Source organism: Maylandia zebra, linkage group LG15 (assembly GCF_041146795.1).
Source record: "Maylandia zebra isolate NMK-2024a linkage group LG15, Mzebra_GT3a, whole genome shotgun sequence".
Taxonomy (NCBI): Eukaryota; Metazoa; Chordata; class Actinopteri; order Cichliformes; family Cichlidae; genus Maylandia; species Maylandia zebra.
Genome location: NC_135181.1, coordinates 20,834,539 through 20,855,278, shown reverse-complemented (window position 1 = coordinate 20,855,278; position 20,740 = coordinate 20,834,539). Strand labels below are relative to the sequence as shown.

Sequence of the window (20,740 nt, the reverse complement as noted above, 5' to 3'; positions counted from 1 at the left end):
GTCACCTCCATAAATCTACATAAACATCCTCTCTCGATGTAGGTGGATCCAAGTTAGTTTGAAAAGTTTTTAATATTTAGTATTCTACTCAGTTCACTATAGTGCCATTGACATGTTGCAGAAACTCCTGCAGCCATGACAGAGCCGGCAGTGAGCGTGTCAATAATTTCTGAGAGTGGAGGCAAAAGGGGGGAGAGAGAGAGAGAAGAGAAAAAAAAATCAATAGTAGCTACTCACCCTCATGCAAAAGCTTCTTGGCGTGGGAGGGCTCTTTGCCCTGCGGCTGAAAGAAAGCATAGATACATTTCCTGACCAGGTCCTCCCATCCAGGCCTGCCTGTCGCTCGCAAAGCACTAGTTTCTATGGAGATGATCTTCCCTGGATTAAAACACCACACACACACAAACAAAAGATCAGCCTGCACCGATTTCAACAACTGCAGCAGACTTCACACTTTCAGGGTTCACACTGTTACCTTTGAGAAACGAATTTAAAAAAAAAAGAAAGGAAAATCTCCGAATACTTTCTAAAATGATCTTTAAGCCTCATTGTTGCTGTAATTTTTCAAGATTTTAGGCTTTCGCCTGGGTGGGATATAAATTCATTCTAATAATACAGTAAAGCAAATTTTGTACATGTGTTTGAGTTTTAGTGACTGAACGCGAGGTAAGGGAGTGAACATACTATTGAGGGATGCAGATGAGAATTTAAAGGATGGATATATATGTTAGTATTTGGATTTTTACACTCATTTACAGCCTTTTTAAGAACACGTGAGGTATCTGCTCAATTCTTGACACCCCCCTTATTCTTCTTTGTGCTATAAAGGTTTAGTTCCTTTAATGTCTTGAACGGGAAATGTTTAAACTGAAGAGAGTTGCTTACTAAGTCTTGTTCTGTGCTGATATATCACAGCGTGGTATGAACTGTGGTTGAATAAAATAAATGCTGACCTCACAGGCGGTGCTACAAAGGGCCCCAAAGCCTCACAGGTAAGAGTTTGAGAACCATGGGTGTAGACGATGAGATTTTTATTTCCTTTTACCTGTGGGATCCTGCTTTGTGATAAAAGACTCCGTGCTGACAGGCTGGGTTCGTGGCATCCGGCAGGCAATGCATATCAGGCAGCTCTGCAGGTCTAAAGAGGACACAAGGAGCGAGGTTTATGTAAATGTTTGTTGCAGTCAATAAAAGAAAGAAAAAATTCACAACAGCTGAAGAATGGAGGTGATATAAATGAATTTAAAGACTAAGGGATGCACAGATTCACCCCCTTTTGTGTCAAGACAACAAATTGCTGAATACTTTTAAGGTTTTTCAGGATTTCATTAAACTAGTTTTAAATGTTTATCACCTGCAAGACTGATATAACACAGAAGAGAAGATCATCAGTTATATTATTACTTAATATGGTGATAACAACTGAACACGGTTGTTATCAGCTGAAATATAATTAATAACTCTATAGCAGTAGAAATATCCATTACTTGGGAGCATACAGTCCATATTCTTATTACTTAACACGAATCGCTGTCTTTGGAAACCTTAAATACAATTTTCTTAAATACAACAGATTCTTTTTTACAGTGGATTTTGGATATTCTTGAAATATATGAAGAATTCAATCCAAAAAACAGTCTGAAAAATAGCAATAAAAGTATGAACTGTGAGACAGGAGAGCGGGGACCAAATTCCCGCCCTATACCTGCGCTGTATTATTAAAAGATATTTGTTAAATCCAAGTAGTGAATATCAAAGACCTTCAACTACACATCCTCCTTCTTGCAACCACTATTCAATTACAATAACAGCTTGCAACATTTATTGTGCTGCATTTTTTTGCCCCACAATGGTGGTCTTGTTTTGTCTTGCACCATAAATCTAGAACATCCCTCTCGTTCACAGTGCATCACACATCTCTTAAAGCCCAAACTCACTCCCCCAGTTTAGCTTAATTTAAGTCAAGATGACAGAAAGATAAACTCTGGTCAACAACAGAAGCAAAACCAGTTCAGCTGTTTGGAAACAGTTTCTTTCAAGACGTTTGGCAGCAAATACAACAAATATAAATAACACAAAAACACTTATATTTAAAAGTTCAATGAATGAACTACAAAACGGACGAAACAACAGCTTGCTGGAACACAAAAATAACATTTTCTTGCCAATTTTCTATAGAAACATGTCAAACAATGAAGTAGGAGCCACTAAACCAGATTCCACACACAAGAAGAGAGTCCTCCAATCCACAAGGCCAGCTCTTATCAAAGTGACTAAAAAGCAGACAGAACAAACAGCCCAATGAGTCTGCAATGCAGGAAAAAAGAAAAATCACACAGTTCATCAAGGCTACTGCGCCAGCGGCTCCAAAGAACATTAAAAACATCACCCAACAATCTGATGGCAGTCCAATTAACCAGCGAGTGAAAGGTTTTGGTGGCAGCATCAACAGCAAAAAGTCATAAAATAACTGCAGAAGTATTTATCCATCAACAATGATCACCTTCTGTGTAAGCCAAATCCATTATTTTCTTAAATTGGATTGATTCCTGACATAGCCAAGAACATTTTCATGATTCGGGAGAAACAGATAAACAAGTTTCAATAAGCGAAAACATGCTTCCCTCACCTAAGAGAAACACTACTAATAGAGTTTTAAAAAAATAACTAATTAAAACTTCATATCTAAAACTATTCTTTGTCTTTTTTTTTTTTTTTTTAACTCTGAGTGCACTGGAAACCCATAGATAGAAAGACACTCTGCTACTATAACAGCTTTACGTGATTCACATTTTTAAAAAATCCTTATTTATCCTTTACTGGAATTTTGTGACGTTTCAGCTCCTCTTCCTTGAAGCAAGCGTTCTTCCAGTATGCTGTTCCTCCATCATCCATTCGTAAGATAAGATACATCCCTGTGTTACAGCATCCAAAACACCACCAACCTTTAATGTAACTTAAATAGATTATAAAGGTGAAGAAGCTCACTAAGAAAGGATAAATACAATAACTCATAAACTGCTGTACAAGTACATGCGTAACAGGAAATGAGGAAAGTATAATAAAGAAAAGCGTAATATGTTTCATTTAAAGGCCGTTTCAGATTAACACAGATGTGCTAAGAAGGAAATACAAAATGCTCAAAGAACTGTGTCATAGGTGAACAATGTGGTGAGAGCCACAACTCTGTGCTGACAAGAACAGTAAAACCTCAGCCGAGGCTAAAGGCAAGGATCATGGAAAGTCATGGGAACAGCAGGAGGATATTAGGATGTTACATGTAATAATAGCAGGCCCGCTGCTGTATGTTCTATATCACATGAGCCAAAGTCAAAGCAAAATCCCACCTGGGGCAAATCTGAAGCCAGCCTGACTTCCTATATGGCTATTGAGCTGTCATGTTCAGGCCTGTAAAACAGGCTTGGTAATACTTGTAGGCATATGTGAAGAAGAAAGTGATTCTTATTCCTCTGTGCGGCCCTGAATTTGACACCCTTGTTCAGCTGTCTTATATAACAATTCCTAAACATGCAAACTGATACCAGCCAGTCTGGTGAGCAACTTCAAGATATTTTTTCTTCAAAGAATGGTGCAGAATGCACACATTGGTGCAGAATGCACACATTGGTGCAATACCTAAATAGATTTATATTCAGCTGTTAACACTGAGTCAGTTCAAACCATGATCATCGTAAGGCTATACTCTGATGAGTGCCTATTGATATTGGCTTTAAAAACTACAATCTAGTGATTCAGTGTAGGAAATGGTTCATGGCTGTGTTGTAATATGTATGTATGTACCATCTCCCTCCTCCTGCATGGTCCGTAGCTGGGACACGGTGAAACACTGCATGATCTCATACTGCTGCCGGGCCTCCAGGTTCTCCGAATCCACCTCGTCTGGTGGTCTCTTCAGCATGCGACAGTTAAAGGCGTGGCTGTTCCTGCGCCCAGCTTCTTGTGGCCACGGGACACCATTTACTACAACAAAGAGAAAGTTAAATATTGATGAGGAAAGAGAAAATAAACAAAGTCCCATCATTTCCACCACTTCATGATAAAATCTCTTTACTAAACCTGGTACAAATCACCCTCAGGAACGCCATCCTTTTTTAATTTAGCACTAGAACTAGAGATGCAAATGCTCGTCTGATTTGCACAAAGTGCAGCAAAATAAATGCTGACAGTGGAACGCTTTGATGCGTTTTGCACACATTTTAAAAATTAGACAATAGGGCATTTGCAAATCCAAATCTGCTGCACACATTTGAAAGACAAGAAAAGACTTTTGCATCTATGCATTCATTCTTTCTTACACAAATATCACTCCTTTAATGAGATTTATGGTGAAAGGACAAAAAGACATCAGCTTAGATGAGAATGTCTGATCTTAATATCAGCATCATATTTTACTCATTTACAAGTTCATAACTAAGAACTATGGAGGTTTGTTTCCGTCACACTTGTGTGAATCAAGAAGAAGATTTTGCTACTGAGGCTTTCGTGCAGAAAGACTCTTAACCCCAGCAGCTTCATACAGCACCAGGGGGTTGGGACATAATTTAATGTTCCACTCAATTAAAGCAGGGCTATCAATCTGCTATAATCCTAATTGTGAGGCACAGATGGAACAGCAGAGCTGTGCTGGCCTCTGCGCATCTCGGCACTAATCGTGGTCGATGAGAGAGAGTGGGAGAGAGGGAGAGGGGAAAGCAAGGAATTTATTTTCCAATTTACAGCCTATAACACACAGAGAGAGCACCAAATCACCCAAACATGATTCACACGGTGAAAGGAATGCTTAGTGGAATTTGTAATTAGTGGACACAAATGGAAAGATGTCAGCGGAACCGGTGAAACAGTATCAAGTTAAAACATTTGCCTAGTACTTTTTAACGTGTTTAATAATTATATACTACGTAACTGCTTAACTTAGTCTATACCAGCAGTCACCCGGTGAGAGAGGGAACACCAGTTCATCACAGCTCTAACCAAACACCTCTCACTCACTTTCACATTCAAAAACTCTCTTTTAACAGGAAGAAACCTCCAGCAGAACCAGACTTGGGGAGAGGCGGCGACTAATTGGGGGTTAGTGGATGAAGACACGGCAGAGATATTTCACACATTTCTGGGAAATTTTATAATCAGTTAACAGACAAATAAGCATTACTTTAGACTGTGAGGGGGGACACAAACTACAAAAACAAAACAAAATAAACAAACCAAAAAACCCACAAAATAAAATGGATAAAATTCGAAGCAAATGTAGCACTGAGGCTAAAACTGAGGATTTTCCTAGCATTGTAGAGGCGCTGGGTTTTCAGTTCCTCAGATGCTGGAAGTGCATGGAAACTGCAATAAAATTAACTATTAATGTGCTTTCTCCATGCACAAGGAATGCTCTATTTTTTTGCATACTGCATGCCGTTACTACGTAAGGTAAAAACTTGCCTTTCATAGTAACATATCTTCATGAGTTTAAAACCACAAACCAATGAAGCTGGAAGAGCACAAATCTTTTCACAGCTTTAAATAAACTGATTATTTGTTTGAATCCTGAACTAGTTGTTACATTTGATACACAGTGAGGTAGATAAGTTACAGAAAGGAAACAAGGTGCAGCCAATTCAGGGCCAGTGTTTGTGGGAGAGGATAACTGCTTTGAAGCAATTTTTGTAACTTTGCAAAGATTTAAAAAGCACAAAAGCATTTTGTTCTGCTGCCTAATCTGTTCTTCTCTCCTTCCATTTTACTGTTCTGGGTTCATTTAGTAAATAACAATAATTTTAAATACAATATCAAAATTTATATTAATTTACAAAGGGCTGCAAATCCTTGTTAAGCAACACAAAGAAGAAGCACTAAAGGATTTAAGAATAAGCTAAATGTTGACAACCAACCTAAGATGGTAAAAATCCATCTGCTAAGTGTCTCTGTGAGTTTATTTTTCTTTAAAATCTGTTTCTGAGTAGAAAAAAAGAAGTACTGGAGTGCCTGGTGCCGAATTACAAGACCAATGGAAAATACAACAATTCAACCTTGTTGCCTAGTGCACTCTGTTATCTTTTGTCCTTAAATCCCCCTCATCTGGCCCCTACGTTTCCATTCTAATCTCTTCAAGGTTGGAGCTAAACACACACACACAAAAGAAAAAAAATACACTGTCACAGAATAGAAAGTCTATGTTTCAATACTCTTCACCCACGCATGTGCCGCCTCTACACACTTTCCTCCCTTAACATAATTTGCAGCTTTGTGAGAAGCACTAAAACTCTGTTCATTTAAAATTTACACAGTTCATCCTCCTACCTCTCCTCACAGCTCTTTAAATTTGCCTTAGCTACAAAATCTTCTTTTAATAAAGCAACTTAATCATTTGGATTTGAGTGCCGTGTACAGATTCTTCTGCTTTTTTAACAGTGAGTTTTATTGCCTCCTTAATGGGTTTCATTGGCATGGAAATGGTGAAATTTAAAAATGCTGAAAAAGTGATTATTAAATATCCCTCAAAAACATTGCAGTCGCTGGCTGCAAACGCAGTCGCTGCATTTAAAATCGATTCTGCTCACTCACCGAGGCTTTTAGGCAGCAGATTACGAACAAACTCGTTGTGGTCTCCCACGTGGAGGATGCTGTAGACGCTGGAGGCCATGAGCTCCTCCTGGGTGTATCCAAGGTAACTCGTCACGTTCTCAGAAACAAAGACGATGCGCCCCTCCCGGTTGACAACGAAGAAAAACCCATCAAGCGCCTTAACGGGAAGAACAGAGAGAGGGAAAACTAAATCTGATTTTCTGAACGTGTGTATTAGTTAGGAGTAAACAACATGTTAGGCACACAAACCAGGATTTCCTATGTATTGTTTTACCTCTAGCAGCATGGGCCCCAACGCCTCTTTCTCCACCAGTCCCTGGCTACTGGAGGAGATGTCGCTCTTCTGCACCTCATCATCTGGAGAAAGGAGGGCTGCTTTTTCTGCCCGGGGGGAGAGAACAACAGAGACATTAAATATACAGTTGTTGTTGTTTTTTTAAGTATAAAGCCTATTTTTAAAAACTAGTGCTGTCAGTGTTAATTTCGTTTAAATTATTAAGGCCATAACGTCATAATGAGTGATTCTGCACGGCGTCAACATGTTAACACGTTGACGCCGTGCAGAACCACGCACGGGGCGATCCGCGGTAACTCGCTAACGGAGATTTGCCACGGTAATGCGGTCATTTTAACGAGATTAAATGACGAGATGACAGCACTATTAAAAACACGTACACAACGTTTGCTATGCTATGAAAAAAGGGGTTTTAATGCCAACAGAGATATTTGGTGCCTACCAAAAAGCCCATTTTGAGTCTCAGCGATATTCATAGCACAATAAACACTGAGGTAAATATCACAGTTTTACCGTGTTATTCTAACAAGTGTAGCACATGTTCATGGATGGAATGAAAAAGGTTGTTTTGTACGGCTACAATTTATTATCATACAGTTACTGTTTTGAAATAAAGAGCACTCTACATGTGTGTGGCTGCACAGAGCAGACAGACTACTGGAAACCAAAGAAAAAAAAAAAATCATATTATTTGAAAAAAGTTAGCTTTAGACCACCAGAGTGGTTACATTTTCTAAACTCCTTTGACAAGCTTTCAAATCCCTGTTTGAGGGTAAAAGCTTGGTTTTACAGTTAAAGTTACAAAACCGGTTCAGGTCAAGGAGAAGGTGAAAGTTTATCAGATATTTTGTGATGGTTAAACTTAAGTCTTAGGAATGCACCGATGTCAATGAGTGGCCTCACAAAGACAGCCAAGGCTTTCCTCCCCACATCTGTCGAGATAGGATAAGAATGTATGCTTTAACTGAAAACTTGAGGTGACAACTCTTACAGATGTGGAGGTTTATTTTTTGCATACCCTGGTTTACTCCTGCAAACCTTGTTTAAACATTTACATAAAATGTTTTATGATTTTTTGGTTTACATTATAGTTACACAGAAAATTATAAAGAAAATTAAAGAGCATAATATTTGACAGAAATTGTGGAGACACCGTACAGAAAACGTGTTTCCTCACCCTGCTCACGCCGTTTGATCTGCTGGATTTGGTCCACAGTGCTCTTGAGGATGTGGCACTTTTCGGGCTTAACGCTGAGACTGGCAATGTCGCCCATGTTGGATGACAACAGCTCCGCCAGCTCCTCGATGTAGCGGCACTCCAGCTCCCGTCTCCGCTTCTCCGCACTGCAGAAACAGACCCGACAAAGACTCAAAGCGAAGTTCACATTAAAACAGCTGTTTTTAAATCAGTACTACTTTTCTGGGAGATTTTTTTGGTACTTATCTGGTTTTAAAAACATCAGAAAACTGATTCTCTAGCACTAATGAAACTATATTTGTTTTGATTTTGACATTTTTAACCATGAAAGCCGTGACATTTACTTTAAAGTGAGAAAGAAAAGCAGCAAAACCTGACATGTTAAAAATTAATCAATTCACTGTTTCTGCTTGGCAAAAGTTACATTTAAATTACACTGTACTTGAAGTACATTGTCCTAAACTAATCAATATGGCCAAGTATATAAGGAAAACTTTAGAACACTTTAGTAATAAGGCATTACTATATCACCATGTTTAGTAATGTAATCAATAAGGATGAACTTTGTGTCAGCCATAGTATTACTAGCCTAACTTTCTGTTGATGTCAGTGGTCAACATTTACCTCGTTGTGAATATAAAAGTTTAAAGATGTCATGAAGAGCTTTAAAAAACTTTAAAAAGATGTGATTATTGTTGTTGTTGTTGTTGTTGTTGTTGTTGTTGTTGTTATTATTATTATTATTATTATCATCATCATCTCGTTTTAAAATGCAGACTTTTTTTTAAAATGTGTACATGGCAGCAAAAAGTATTGGCAATTTTTTTTTTAAAGATTATGACAAGAGAAGAAAAAAAAAATCAATTACTGATGGATTAATGGATACATATGAGAACACACAGGTTCTTTAAACAAAATCACCCATGATGTACAAGCAACTATCAGCACCCCTCCAGGAGCAGAAGCAGAAGAGAAAACTATAATTGTCCCTGTAGGCTAAATATGCAGTTATTACACAATAATGAGTGACTCGAACCGTTGGTTGTGACTGACAGCAATAGAGACAAAGAAACAAACAGAAAGCTGGTTGGACCCAACACAATGTGCTCAGACACATTACACAGGAGATCCAGCAGAGTAACGTCGATTGCAATGAAAGAGAAACACATGATCTTTAACGGAGCACAAATTAGACTGTTGGAAGGCTGGTGATATATTTAAAGCACAAATCACATTTTATTGATAGCAGCATTATTGAATAAATAAAGTAGACTAAGTTTTGTTTATTTTTTGTTTGTGATAAAGTTGTATGAAAGAGTTAGGATAGAAAGTGTTAAACAAGTTATTTGAATGTTGCTATTTAAACTATTTTGTACATTTTGTAAAGCATCTCGTACCTCTGCTTTATTGCTGTTGATGCCAAAGAAACATACATCAATACATACATCTACATTCAATGCTGGCATTTACAACTTTTAAGGTGATTTTAGACCTTGTGATTATTATATTTTTAATGTTTTTCCTCCCTCAGTTAAAAAAAATGCTGTTGCTATTTAAGCCCTTGTAAATACGACATTTGACATTTTTGTAATTTTCAATTAATGCAGATTAAAATAAAATTAGCTTAAATCGAATCTGAATCATGCTTTCAGCTCTGACCTTTGGTTTCAGTGTTAATATATTTGTAATGCATTTTACCATGGTGTTGCTTTTTTGCAATCAAATTGATTTATTTATACTTTTTAACACTGCTTACTTATAAAAAAAAGATTGTTTCTTTAAAAACAAAACAAAAAAAACAAAACAACAGCCAGTTAAATTTAAGTAAATGGTTATAGATTAAACTGTGAAAATAAATTCATGATCCTCTTTTTTCCTGCATTGGCTTTTTATCCACCTGTGGCATTTTTCTATAATATTGAAATTGGACAAAAATCAAAAGAAAATAAATAAATTAAGATTCTTCTCTTTTAACCTTTTGCGCAGCCTGGTGTTTAAATTTATTCTTGAGTTCCAGTGATTTCATTTCTAACGGACGAGAAACAGCAAGGTATGTGGCAGCAAGAAGAGCGTATATGTGACTGTGCGTATGTGAAACGACAACAGCAAAAGTAGGTCAGTGCATTGGCCAGCCAGAAAACACAGGCGTGGTGACCGAGGGAAGGGTGAGGAGGGGGAGGACGCTGCTGTGTGAAATGAGCGGGTAAGTGGATGAGTGTAGCTGCTGGAGAAATGCTAGCTGGGCTGTTACATCACCTATCGGCCTTATAGATTTACACATACAGTACATGGAGAACTTTCACTCCTACACGCCCCACTTAAACTTATACTGACCTAAAGTCAAATCTATACTTTAAACTTTATCTCAGGTTTCTAATTACTTCTATTTAATTAGGACTTTTTGGTCAAATTTACTTTGTTTGGAGTAGCAAAAATGTTTGGTATATAACTTGGTATCTTGGTATATACATATACAAATATACATGTATATTGTTTTTTACATTTATATCTTTATAGTGATTTGTTTTTCCTTCGGGAGTATATAGACATAAATCACTTTAATATCACTAACAAATAAATAATAACTGTGATAAATAAATTAAAACAACAAAATATTTGGCACAGGGAAGTCAGCACTTGACAGGCTGTCTGTGGGATGTTATTTCACTTTTTGTTGCCGATGTTTAATCACTGACACCGCAATCACACTAGAGACCGGTTGGTGATCCCCTGGCAACCTCCAGTTGTTAGTGACAAATGTGGGTTCCTTAACCACTTGGATGTTACTAGGTGAAACTGGTCACAAACATAGCACTGCACCGAAAACCTTCTTGTGCTCGCTTTGGTTGCTAGCAGATTGCTCCAGTTACTGGAGTTTGGTGGACCACATCAAGTTGTCTGCAATACGAATTTCACTGATTACCACGAATTAGAGATGGACCGATCCGATATTACGCATCGGTCCGACACTGACCTAAATTACTGGATCGGATATCGAAGAGAAATAAAAAATGTAATCCGATCCATTAAATATCATAAAATCATTTAACAAAACTTGCGACATGGCGTAACTCAGCTCATAACCTTAGCACGTCGGAGCAGCATGCGTCACGTGATAGAGCGGCTGTGGCGTGCGAGACCTGTCGGTGGTCTGGTTGAGCAGTTGGAGCCTCGCTACGAAACCGGCATTTCATCTCCGAGAAAGGTATCCCAGAGAAGTAAAGCAAGTGTGTAAGTTCATCTCTGAATGTTTGTAAAGCATTCCCACGTCAAGCTTAACAACCAATACATGCAGTGACTGCCTCTTCTTCTCTCCCCCTCACTCTCCTGCTGCTACTTCAATCATGAAACTGGTCAATGATCAGCTGATCGGCTTTTCTGTCACAACTCCCGTCTCTCTTGTTTGTTTATCGCCCACTTTGCACCAGAAATAGGAAACCAGCAGATAAACAACAGCAGCACGTTTAAGCTTGATAAGCTGTTGTTAGAATTTATTACTTTCTACACCAGGATCCTTTTCTATGTAGCTGACAGCTGGTAACTGTGCAGGGGCGGATCTGGCAAAGTTTTGCTAGGGGGGCCAGGTAGGGCATTAATAGGGAAAGGGGGGCACAAAGAAATACTTTTCTTTCTAATTGTCATGTCTAGCTTTTAATAAATAATTATCTGAATCTTACAACCAAAGTTTTCATCTGATGTAAAATGTATAGAAATCTATTATTGTATAAAGGAACTATTAACTCTAATATGTACCCTGGTAAGCTACAGCACTTTTTCCTTTGGTAACCATCTGTGCAGTCTGTAATTCTGTTGAAGAAAGATGTTGAATGTATTTAAATATGTAGAAAAATAATTGATTTCTGTGCATTTGTTTTACACGTGCATTAAATTAAAGTAGATTGCGCCGATTAAGCATTATCAGGCGGAGGGTGGGGGGTGGTTTCCTTTTGCTTTTGCTGGGAGTTTGCAACCCTATTAGTAAGGTTGTTTAATATTTCTGCTAAGTACTGTTTAGAATACCAGAATAGGTTGGATGGTGTAGGTTTAAGTAAATTAGATTGATCAGTATTGCTGAACTATGAAATATTTTGGGTGTAGTGTATTTTTTGCATACAGGAATAACAGAATAGCTTTAGTGTTTGTTTTTTTAAAACTTGAGTATGAACTCATACAAAATGCAGCAAGATATTTAAAAAACAAACAGTTTTGTTGATTATAAAATGAACTATATCGGATTCGTATCGGTATCGGCAGATATCCAAATTTATGATATCGTATTGGACATAAAAAAGTGGTATCGTGCCATCTCTACCACGAATCTCCAGTAACCACTTGGTTGGGGAATAGACATTCATCCCTAGCAAACTGCCTCCAAAAACTAAGCAACCTCAAAGTTAGTTCATGAAATCCTCATGCTTCATGCTCTTGAACACAAATTTCACCAAACTATTGGTATGTCCCGTAACATGATTTTCCATCACATGTACCAATTTGGTGTTAATTTCACAAAATTAATATGTTATACTTTTAAAAAGCAAGAAACCTCCAACCTCCACATTAAAAGTTAGAGAGACTGATTGTGAAGCAAATCGTTTTGTTGCTGACATCATATTTTCAGCCATGATTTATATTATTTTTAATATCTTACTAATTAAAAATACTTTACTTGGTTACAGTTACACATTAAAAATAGCTTTGCATTAGTAAAGGTTGGTCGGGTTATAATACAACAGTTAGTAATGTCTAAAAACTATTTCCTGACTATAGTCACGTATCCTCACTGATGAGTCTGGACAACATATGTGCTGCAGACACAAAAATACACTTTCTTTTAAAGCACACTACAAAAAAAACACATAACATTTTATGTCCACGAATATAAACAAAGCGAGGCAGAATAAAACACTATTTTGCCTTGAGTAAAACGTTATATTTCTCCCATCTGGAGTTGCCTAATCCCACAGTGACAGCCCAGCTGACCAAAAATGAGCAAAAACAAGTCATCAGTAAGCATGCTCGCCATGTACAACCAAGGCAATGATTGCGTTACCTTATGTGGATAATCTATGATTTTTATAAGAATTCGGCAATCTGAGAATTAAATATGTCCATTATATTTATTTTAGGGGTGGGACTCGATTAAAAAAATTAATCTAATTAATTAGAGGCTTTATAATTAATTAATCTTGATTAATTGCACAAGAAATTTTTTTTTTAATTTTAAAAGGTTTTAGTGGGGGACAGAACAAATAATAGACATGGACATGAATATTGCAAACTCAAGCTCTTTTGATTTATAGGGGGAAAAACTGCATTTAAATGCAAAACAGAGAAACAAAAATAATATCCCTGGCCAAATTGGGCAGACTTAGAAATAAAGTGCTATTTTAAGTACTTTTAGTACCTTTTTAAAATGGTATTGTCTTTAAATAATAATAGAAATTTCAAAATAAAGTGCAGTTTTTCTTCTAAAAAAATTAGGCAGAAACATAAAAGGCTATTTGAACAGCTTCACCTTTAAAATCTGAATAATCTTAGCCAACATTATTTTGTACATTAGGCTAAAACGGTGTGATCATCAAACATTTTAGTGCAAAAATAAACCTATTGGACTCACAATAACTCCATTCTTACTTACAGTCCGTCTCTTTCAGCCAGTTACTTAGACAAACTAGCCTGTTCACATTTTCAGAGCTCAAGGCAGCTCTCTTTTTTGTTACTATGTGACCTGCAAGTCTGCAACAGTCTCTCACATGAGACAGAAGTGGCCGAACTAATCAAATACTTGCAGGCCAGGACAGACAGCTGTGGGTCGGCCCCTGCTCGACTGGACCACTACTGCAGCGGGCAGTCTGCCTCCCTGATGGTGGATTCTGCTCTGTAAAAACTCAGGGCCCTGTTACACAGGGTTTCCTCATCTAAATCTGTAGCACATTTTCTAAACCCCTATCTTCTACCACTGCTAGTGGTCTACAGTCCAGAGCAATCCATTTTGCGAGACAATCTGTAAGTTTGTCCGACGCTGACTTAGTAATTTTGGTCCTGAAGCCAGTCATTTCATCAAGTTTGGATTGCCAAACTGGGACTGCTAGCACTAACAGCTCCTAGTTTCTGTGCTCGCTGCAACATGTTTTGCATTTAGATGGTACTGTAAGGTTGAAGTGCTGCGGTGGTATGCAAACTCCTTTTTGCACAGTTTGCATACCACGCTTTTATCAAGACTTCTGCTAGGTAGTCTTTTAAAATGTAATTTAAATTAAATGAGTCCTAACTGTCGCTACCCGATCGGTACCCCGCATGCGCGAAAGGTGTCTACTTCCGGTCGTAGCATTTTACGATAGTTATGGGTCAGAGTATCTGTTAAGATGTTAAGAATAATAAGTATATCTTAAAATGTTTGCAATAATGAAGCATTTCAGTACAATGTAGACAAAAACGAAAAATAAAAAGATAGTTACGGATCAGGACTCCCCGATCCTTACTGCGCATGTGTAAAGTCGGACCGTACAAATCGGGTCTACCCGATCTGTACCGCGCATGTGCAGATGTTTTCTTCTTCTTCTGTTCGTTTAATGGCAGTTTACTCCCCAGTGTACGAGGATACCGCCACCTGCTGACCGAGCGAATGAACCCTATTATAAACTGAATTAGCGTGATTTCAAATGCGTGTTAAATTTGATTTAGCGATAGTCGAGTGTGTTTATGCTTGTCTGTGAGGAGAGGATTGTTGGAATAGTGATGATGACGTCCGCTATCACTGTCAATTGTCAGTAAACACTTAATCTGGCTGATGAATCTTCACGTGACACATTGCTAACTCAATATTATTAAGTCTGTAATTAGGCGCCATTCTTCTTATTTTACGGCGCTGTTGTTCAATCGGGGGACGCTCTCTGTGGAGGAACTTAGCATGAATTTGTTTGTATACGGATTATCCATTGTTTAAATGTCCCGGTAGTCGAAAAGGAGGCAGAGCTGTTGAGAAATGCTAGTGTCATGGTCCTGGGCCATGTTGGCCCAGCGTTCTTAGTTTCCTTGTATGTTTGTATTTTATTCCATGCTTCCCCTGCCCATTATGTCTAAGTTCTCCCCGTGCTCTCTCTTCCCCCTGTGTACCCTCTATGTATTTATGAGCCCTCGTCCCCTTTCGTGTTTATTCCATGTCTCCCCTGCCTGTTACGTTGGGGTTCTACTCGTGCTCTCTCTCCTCCTGTACTTCCTGTTTCACCTCTCCCGTCAGTGTTCAGTTCACCCCGCCCTGTCTCGTTATGATTATCAGTGTCACCTGTGTTCCCCGTGTGTTCCCACTTCCCTCGTTAACCCTCTGTGTATTTCTGTCTGCGTCTCCCTCTGTTCAGTGTGACGTCGTCCCTCATGCCGTGTGTGGATCTCCCTGTGTCTCTCTGTGAGTTCTTAGTTTGGTCTCCCAGTTTAGTTTAAGTTTGTATATTTGGTTCTGCCGGCAAATAAAGCTGAGTTTTGAGTTCATCCCCTCGTGCCTGTGAGTCCTGCATTTTGGGTCCTACTCCTGCCTGCCGCACGGCGATTCTTGACAGCTAGGAGCTAACTGGGCGCTAACCGTGTCATTCAAATATATTGAATGTCGCAATGTTGGCAAAGAGAGGAAGTGATGTAAGATTTGCGCATGCGGGGTACCGATCGGGTTTCCGGTACGGATCGGGTACACACTTTCTTCTGATTCTTCCATTTTTGTAGCTGTGTGCATCAGTGTAATCGGTATGCCAGGAAGTCATGCATTGACAAAAGTTCCCCTTTGCTTGGAATTCAAAGTGCGATTAAATGCATTAATGTTTTTATAATGCATTATTTTTTTCAAATTTAATGGTTTAACACATTTTAATGCAAACATCATTTGTTTACATGTATTTTACAACATAATTTCACGAGCTTAGACGTTTATAAGCTTACTGATAAAAAAGCTAGGTTGATATGGTTGATAATTGTTTTTATTACTCATCTTTTGGCTGATCATGAACCAATAAAGATTCACAGTATCTCCGGCTCTATCCGTGTAATGTTTGTCAGTGTTGTAAAAAAAGGCATGCAGCCGGTCTTACCTTTGCCCTGACGTGTCGCATGGCGAGCCCTTCCTCTTGCGTAACTCTGGCGTGGCAGGGTCCAGAGGGCTTTCCCCTACTGCACTCATTTTCAGCTTTAACTGACCTGCGGGGGTGGGAAACACATGGTAAAAAGAAGTGTCAGGAACAAAATGAGAGCAGCCATTAATGTAAGTCCCACAGCTTCCCCACCCCTAGATCCATTCCTACAAACCAGTGCAGATAAAAGAGCACAGGAAAGCCACAGATTTTGTCAAGACTTTGGACAACTATTTCTTTAAATTCCTACTGTCAGGCAGAGCTAACCACACATGCACAAAATCCAAGGCCACACTGAATCTCCTCGGTCAGACAAGACCGACTCTGCTGTTTTGTTTTTCCTTGTAAAACAAATTCCCAATTAAAACAAAAGTCAATAACACTATCAAACACTACTGTAATAATCCAAATAATCATATGGCGCTATGATTGTGTGCATTTCTGTCAACACCATCATCAATCAACATGATCACCAATTTAACTACACAAGTTTACCCCTTTTACACAGGTGCATCTTCTTTAATATTTGTCCTGACCAGTCCTTTTTAAAAATCACCTTCACCTGCAGTTTTCTACCAACCTCTGAATATAGTTCAAGAAGAGTATTTTGTGCTGAGAACATTTTAATTCACTATTAATGCTGAGTGGCTAATATTAGGCTAACCTACATGTTTCAACTGATAAGCCATGTATGAGGTTGACAAATGAGTTACATGTCACTCTCATCCTTTAGTCTTCCAAATGATCCCGACACCCTGCCCTACATATGTAGTCTTGAATTATTATTTACAACAGTGTGGACCAACCAGTAAACAATAATGAGAGTCTATGACTGACAGAGTTGTTCCAGGTGACAAATTTAGCAACAATTATTCAGATTTGTGAGCAATCAAACTAATTTAAATACTGCTGAAATGTGTAGCACGTTGAGTCATACATCTTCTTTGCATGTTAAAGTCATTGAGCTGAAAGTGGCTGCAGATCAGCCACTTTCATCACTGGAGTTTTTACAGCCAATGTACAGCCACTCATTTCTCACAATACGTTCTGCAGTTTCAATAAGTTTCCCACTGGCACTATAAGCTCTCAGAAACAAGTTAACTAGTGTTGAATATCAATTAAATATTAAATATTTCATCATCTAGTGGACGTCCAAGCAACATCTGGCTTTTCCCATTCATAGTATCTCACAAGTACTACAAGAAATACACTGTAATATGCAAATGCAATTGATATGAGCATTTCTGTACAGAGATTGCTGACTGCTTACAAACAACGGAAATCTTTTCAATTTCTGTAGCCTGTATTTACAGGACAGTTCAGAGTAGACAGGAAAGCGGGAAGAGGATGTGTAGAGTGACCAGGTAAGCTACAGCGGCGCCTCGGGATTTCTAAAAGGAAGGTGAGACATAAACATGAATAAAAGCCTTTCAACTACTTGTGGGAAATTTCTTTTTCTTTAAAATTTACATTCATGCGTTGTGACTGAAAGAAAAATCTGTACACATACACACAACCTCTTTAGCCCACTGAAAAACAGGCTGCCATTGTCACAAGTATTGGGTGCCGCTGCAAGTCCATGCTGCTCACGGGATGCTAATCCTTCCTGACTAGCACTGTTTACATTTCACCTCAAATCACCCCGCTCTGCTTCCGCCATCCTTGTAGTGCTAACCCACTGCACTTAAAAAACATCCATCCACAACAGTGAGAAATGAGATCACTGCAGCACATTAGCACCCAATAAAAACACAATGCAGCCCAGTTTCAGAGTCAGAGATTAGTATGTATTTAATATAAGAGCCTGAGCTGCAAGTATGATATATAATTTATTCTTGTTTATGTTACAAATGTGTTAATTCTGGCTATATTTTAAGGAAAAAACATTTATAACACACATCAGATGATATTAATGGCTCGACTGGAATCTAGGAATAAAAATAAGAGTTAAAAAAGAAATTTTTACGTAGCCAACATCTTTTTTTGCCTACCAAATATCAAAAAAAAAAAAAAAATGTTAATGCTTTAGTCAACCCTTAACTTGGTATATGTTCATAAAAGAGGCCAGAGGCTCTAATTTCATTTGTCAGATAAAATAGTAATAATATTTAGTTTGATATCAACGTGCCTCCAAAGGCACCAAATATTGACTAATTTTAAATGTATGTCTTTTTTTATTTATTTATCTTTTGTAACTTAACCTTGAAAATTAACGTTTGCACTTACAGACTGATGGACTGTTTCACCTGTAATGTTAAGTGTAAGAGAAAGAGGATCCATCTTTTCAGAGTGACCGTCCCATCATAACGCTCATCATTTATGATGGTTAACAAGCTCCGGTAAAGCCGGTACATTTCTGGGAACGCATCTACAAATTTACAGTTCACTGTCAGAAAGAGAACACCAGGTGCAGTGATTATGTCTGATAATGTACAAAAGCAAGCAACACCAAATGCATCTGCCGAACGCCCTGTACTCACTCGCTTTATAGATAGCTTTAATTTATCAGTCTACAACAAGAGGACGCTTTATGCTTTCTGTTTTGTACCATGAAAACAACCACTTATACTTTTTCTCAGAATGATTCAAAAGGAATTTGTGAAGCCCATCGGCTAGGCACAACCAGATTTTTACATCTCAGGGCACATGGCCTGAGATGTAAAAATCTGCAGGCCTGAGTATATCGGTCAGTTATTTTTAACCAATTTTGTATGTATTTTTAGTTCATCTGTCAGAGAACAGCGTCATTTCAGTCCTAGTTTGAACGTTTAATTGCTGCTAACCAGCAAGCAAAAGAAATTGCAGTCACAAGTCTGTGCCAACTGGTTGGTTCAGCTCTTTATCTCATTCAGGTGCTCCACTGAGACTAAGGGCAGGTATTGCACTTATATACATTTAAGTCACTTACAATGTGTACACAGTTCCAGCAATCTAATAATGGCCAAACCAGTGGGCACCAGTGTGGAACGACAGGCCTGAAGCGTTGCAGAGATGGATGGGCATCCGACCAGGGCAACACTGCTTTATTCTCTTTGTTTGAGGCTACAAGCTGCCTTTGTTCCCTTAGTTTCAGACTAAAGCACCAGTAAGGTTAACGTTAATCCTCAAGATTAACCTGTTTGTAAGTATTTGGCTGGGCACAGCCTATGAAGGGGGCTTTTCAACCGACACAAACACGTCTAAAAACCTAACTAGAGATGGCACGATACCACTTTTTTATGTCCGATACCGATATCATAAATTTGGATATCTGCCGATACCGATATGAATCCGATAGTGTTTTTTAATCAACAAAACTGTTTTTTAAAATATCTTGCTGCATTTTGCAAGTCTGCAAGTTCATACTCAAGTTTAAAACAACAACTACACTAAAGCTATTCTGTTATACCTGTATACAAAAAAAATATTTCATAGTTCAGCAATACTGATCAATCTAATAAACTTAGACCTACACCATCCTCCCTATTCTGGTATTTTAAAGAGTACTTAGCGTAAATATTAAGCAACCTAACTAATAGGGTTCCAACTCCCAGCAACAACAAAAATAAATAAATAAAAAATAGGGAACCACCCCTCACGCTCCACCTCATGATGCTTAATCAACGTAATCAACCTTAATTTGATGCAGTGTGAAAAAAAATGCACAGAAATCAATTATTTTTCAAGAAATATTAAATAGATTCAACATCTTTCTTCAACAAAATTGCAGACTGCACAGATGGTACCTTCCCAAAGGAAAATGTACTATAGCTTACTAGGGTATATATATTAGACTTAATCACTATACAGTAATTGACTTCTATTCATTTTACATCAAATTAAAACTTTGGGTGTCAGATAATTATTTATTAAAAGCTAGACATTTTAAATGAGAATAAGAAAGAAAAGTATGTCTTTGTGCCCCCTTTTCCCAGTTAATGCCCTATCGGCCCCCCTGGCTAAACTTTGCTAGATCCGCCCCTGCACAGTTACCAGCGTCAGCTACGCAGAAAAAGATCCTGGTGTAGAAAGTAATATTAAATAAATTGTAACAACAGCTGATCAAGCTTAAACGTGCTGCTGTTGTTCAGCCGCTGGTTTGCTCTTTCTGGCGCAAAGTGGACCAAAAACAAACAAGAGAGACTCACGACAGAAAAGCCGATCAGCTGATCATTAGCAGTTTCACGATTGAAGTAGCAGCCGGAGAGCGAGAGGCAGTCGCTCGTTAAGCTTAACGTGGGAATGCTTTACAAACATTCAGAGATGGACTTACACACTTGCTTTACTTCTCTCGGGGATAACTTTGTCGGAGATGAAATGCCGGGTTGCTAGCGAAGCTCCAAATGCTATCCAGACCACCGACAGGTCCCGCATGCCACAGCCGCTCTATCACGTGATGCATACTGCTCCGACGTTCTGAGGCGAGTTACGGCGTGTTGCAAGTTTTGTGAGGTGCTTTCGTGATATTTAATGGATCGGATTACATTTTTTATTTTTCTCCGATATCCGATCCAGTCATTTAGGTCAGTATCGGACCGATACCGATACGTAATA

The 20,740-nt window shown here is 38.4% G+C and overlaps 1 protein-coding gene across 5 annotated transcripts in view; it reads right to left on the bottom strand.

The window, feature by feature from the left end:
• The window catches only part of ncoa1 (nuclear receptor coactivator 1), a 101,383-nt gene that overhangs the window by 35,048 nt on the left and 45,595 nt on the right, over positions 1-20,740 (bottom strand). For all 5 annotated transcript variants that reach the window (XM_076874069.1, XM_076874071.1, XM_076874070.1 and 2 more), the window contains 7 exons: positions 16,169-16,274; positions 8,070-8,236; positions 6,872-6,978; positions 6,577-6,754; positions 3,802-3,981; positions 1,046-1,138; positions 238-378 (listed from right to left, as the gene is read on the bottom strand). In XM_076874069.1, coding sequence (XP_076730184.1) covers positions 238-378; positions 1,046-1,138; positions 3,802-3,981; positions 6,577-6,754; positions 6,872-6,978; positions 8,070-8,236; positions 16,169-16,257 — 955 coding nt within the window. In that variant the 5' untranslated portion in view covers positions 16,258-16,274. The remainder of the gene's footprint in view (positions 1-237; positions 379-1,045; positions 1,139-3,801; positions 3,982-6,576; positions 6,755-6,871; positions 6,979-8,069; positions 8,237-16,168; positions 16,275-20,740) is intronic.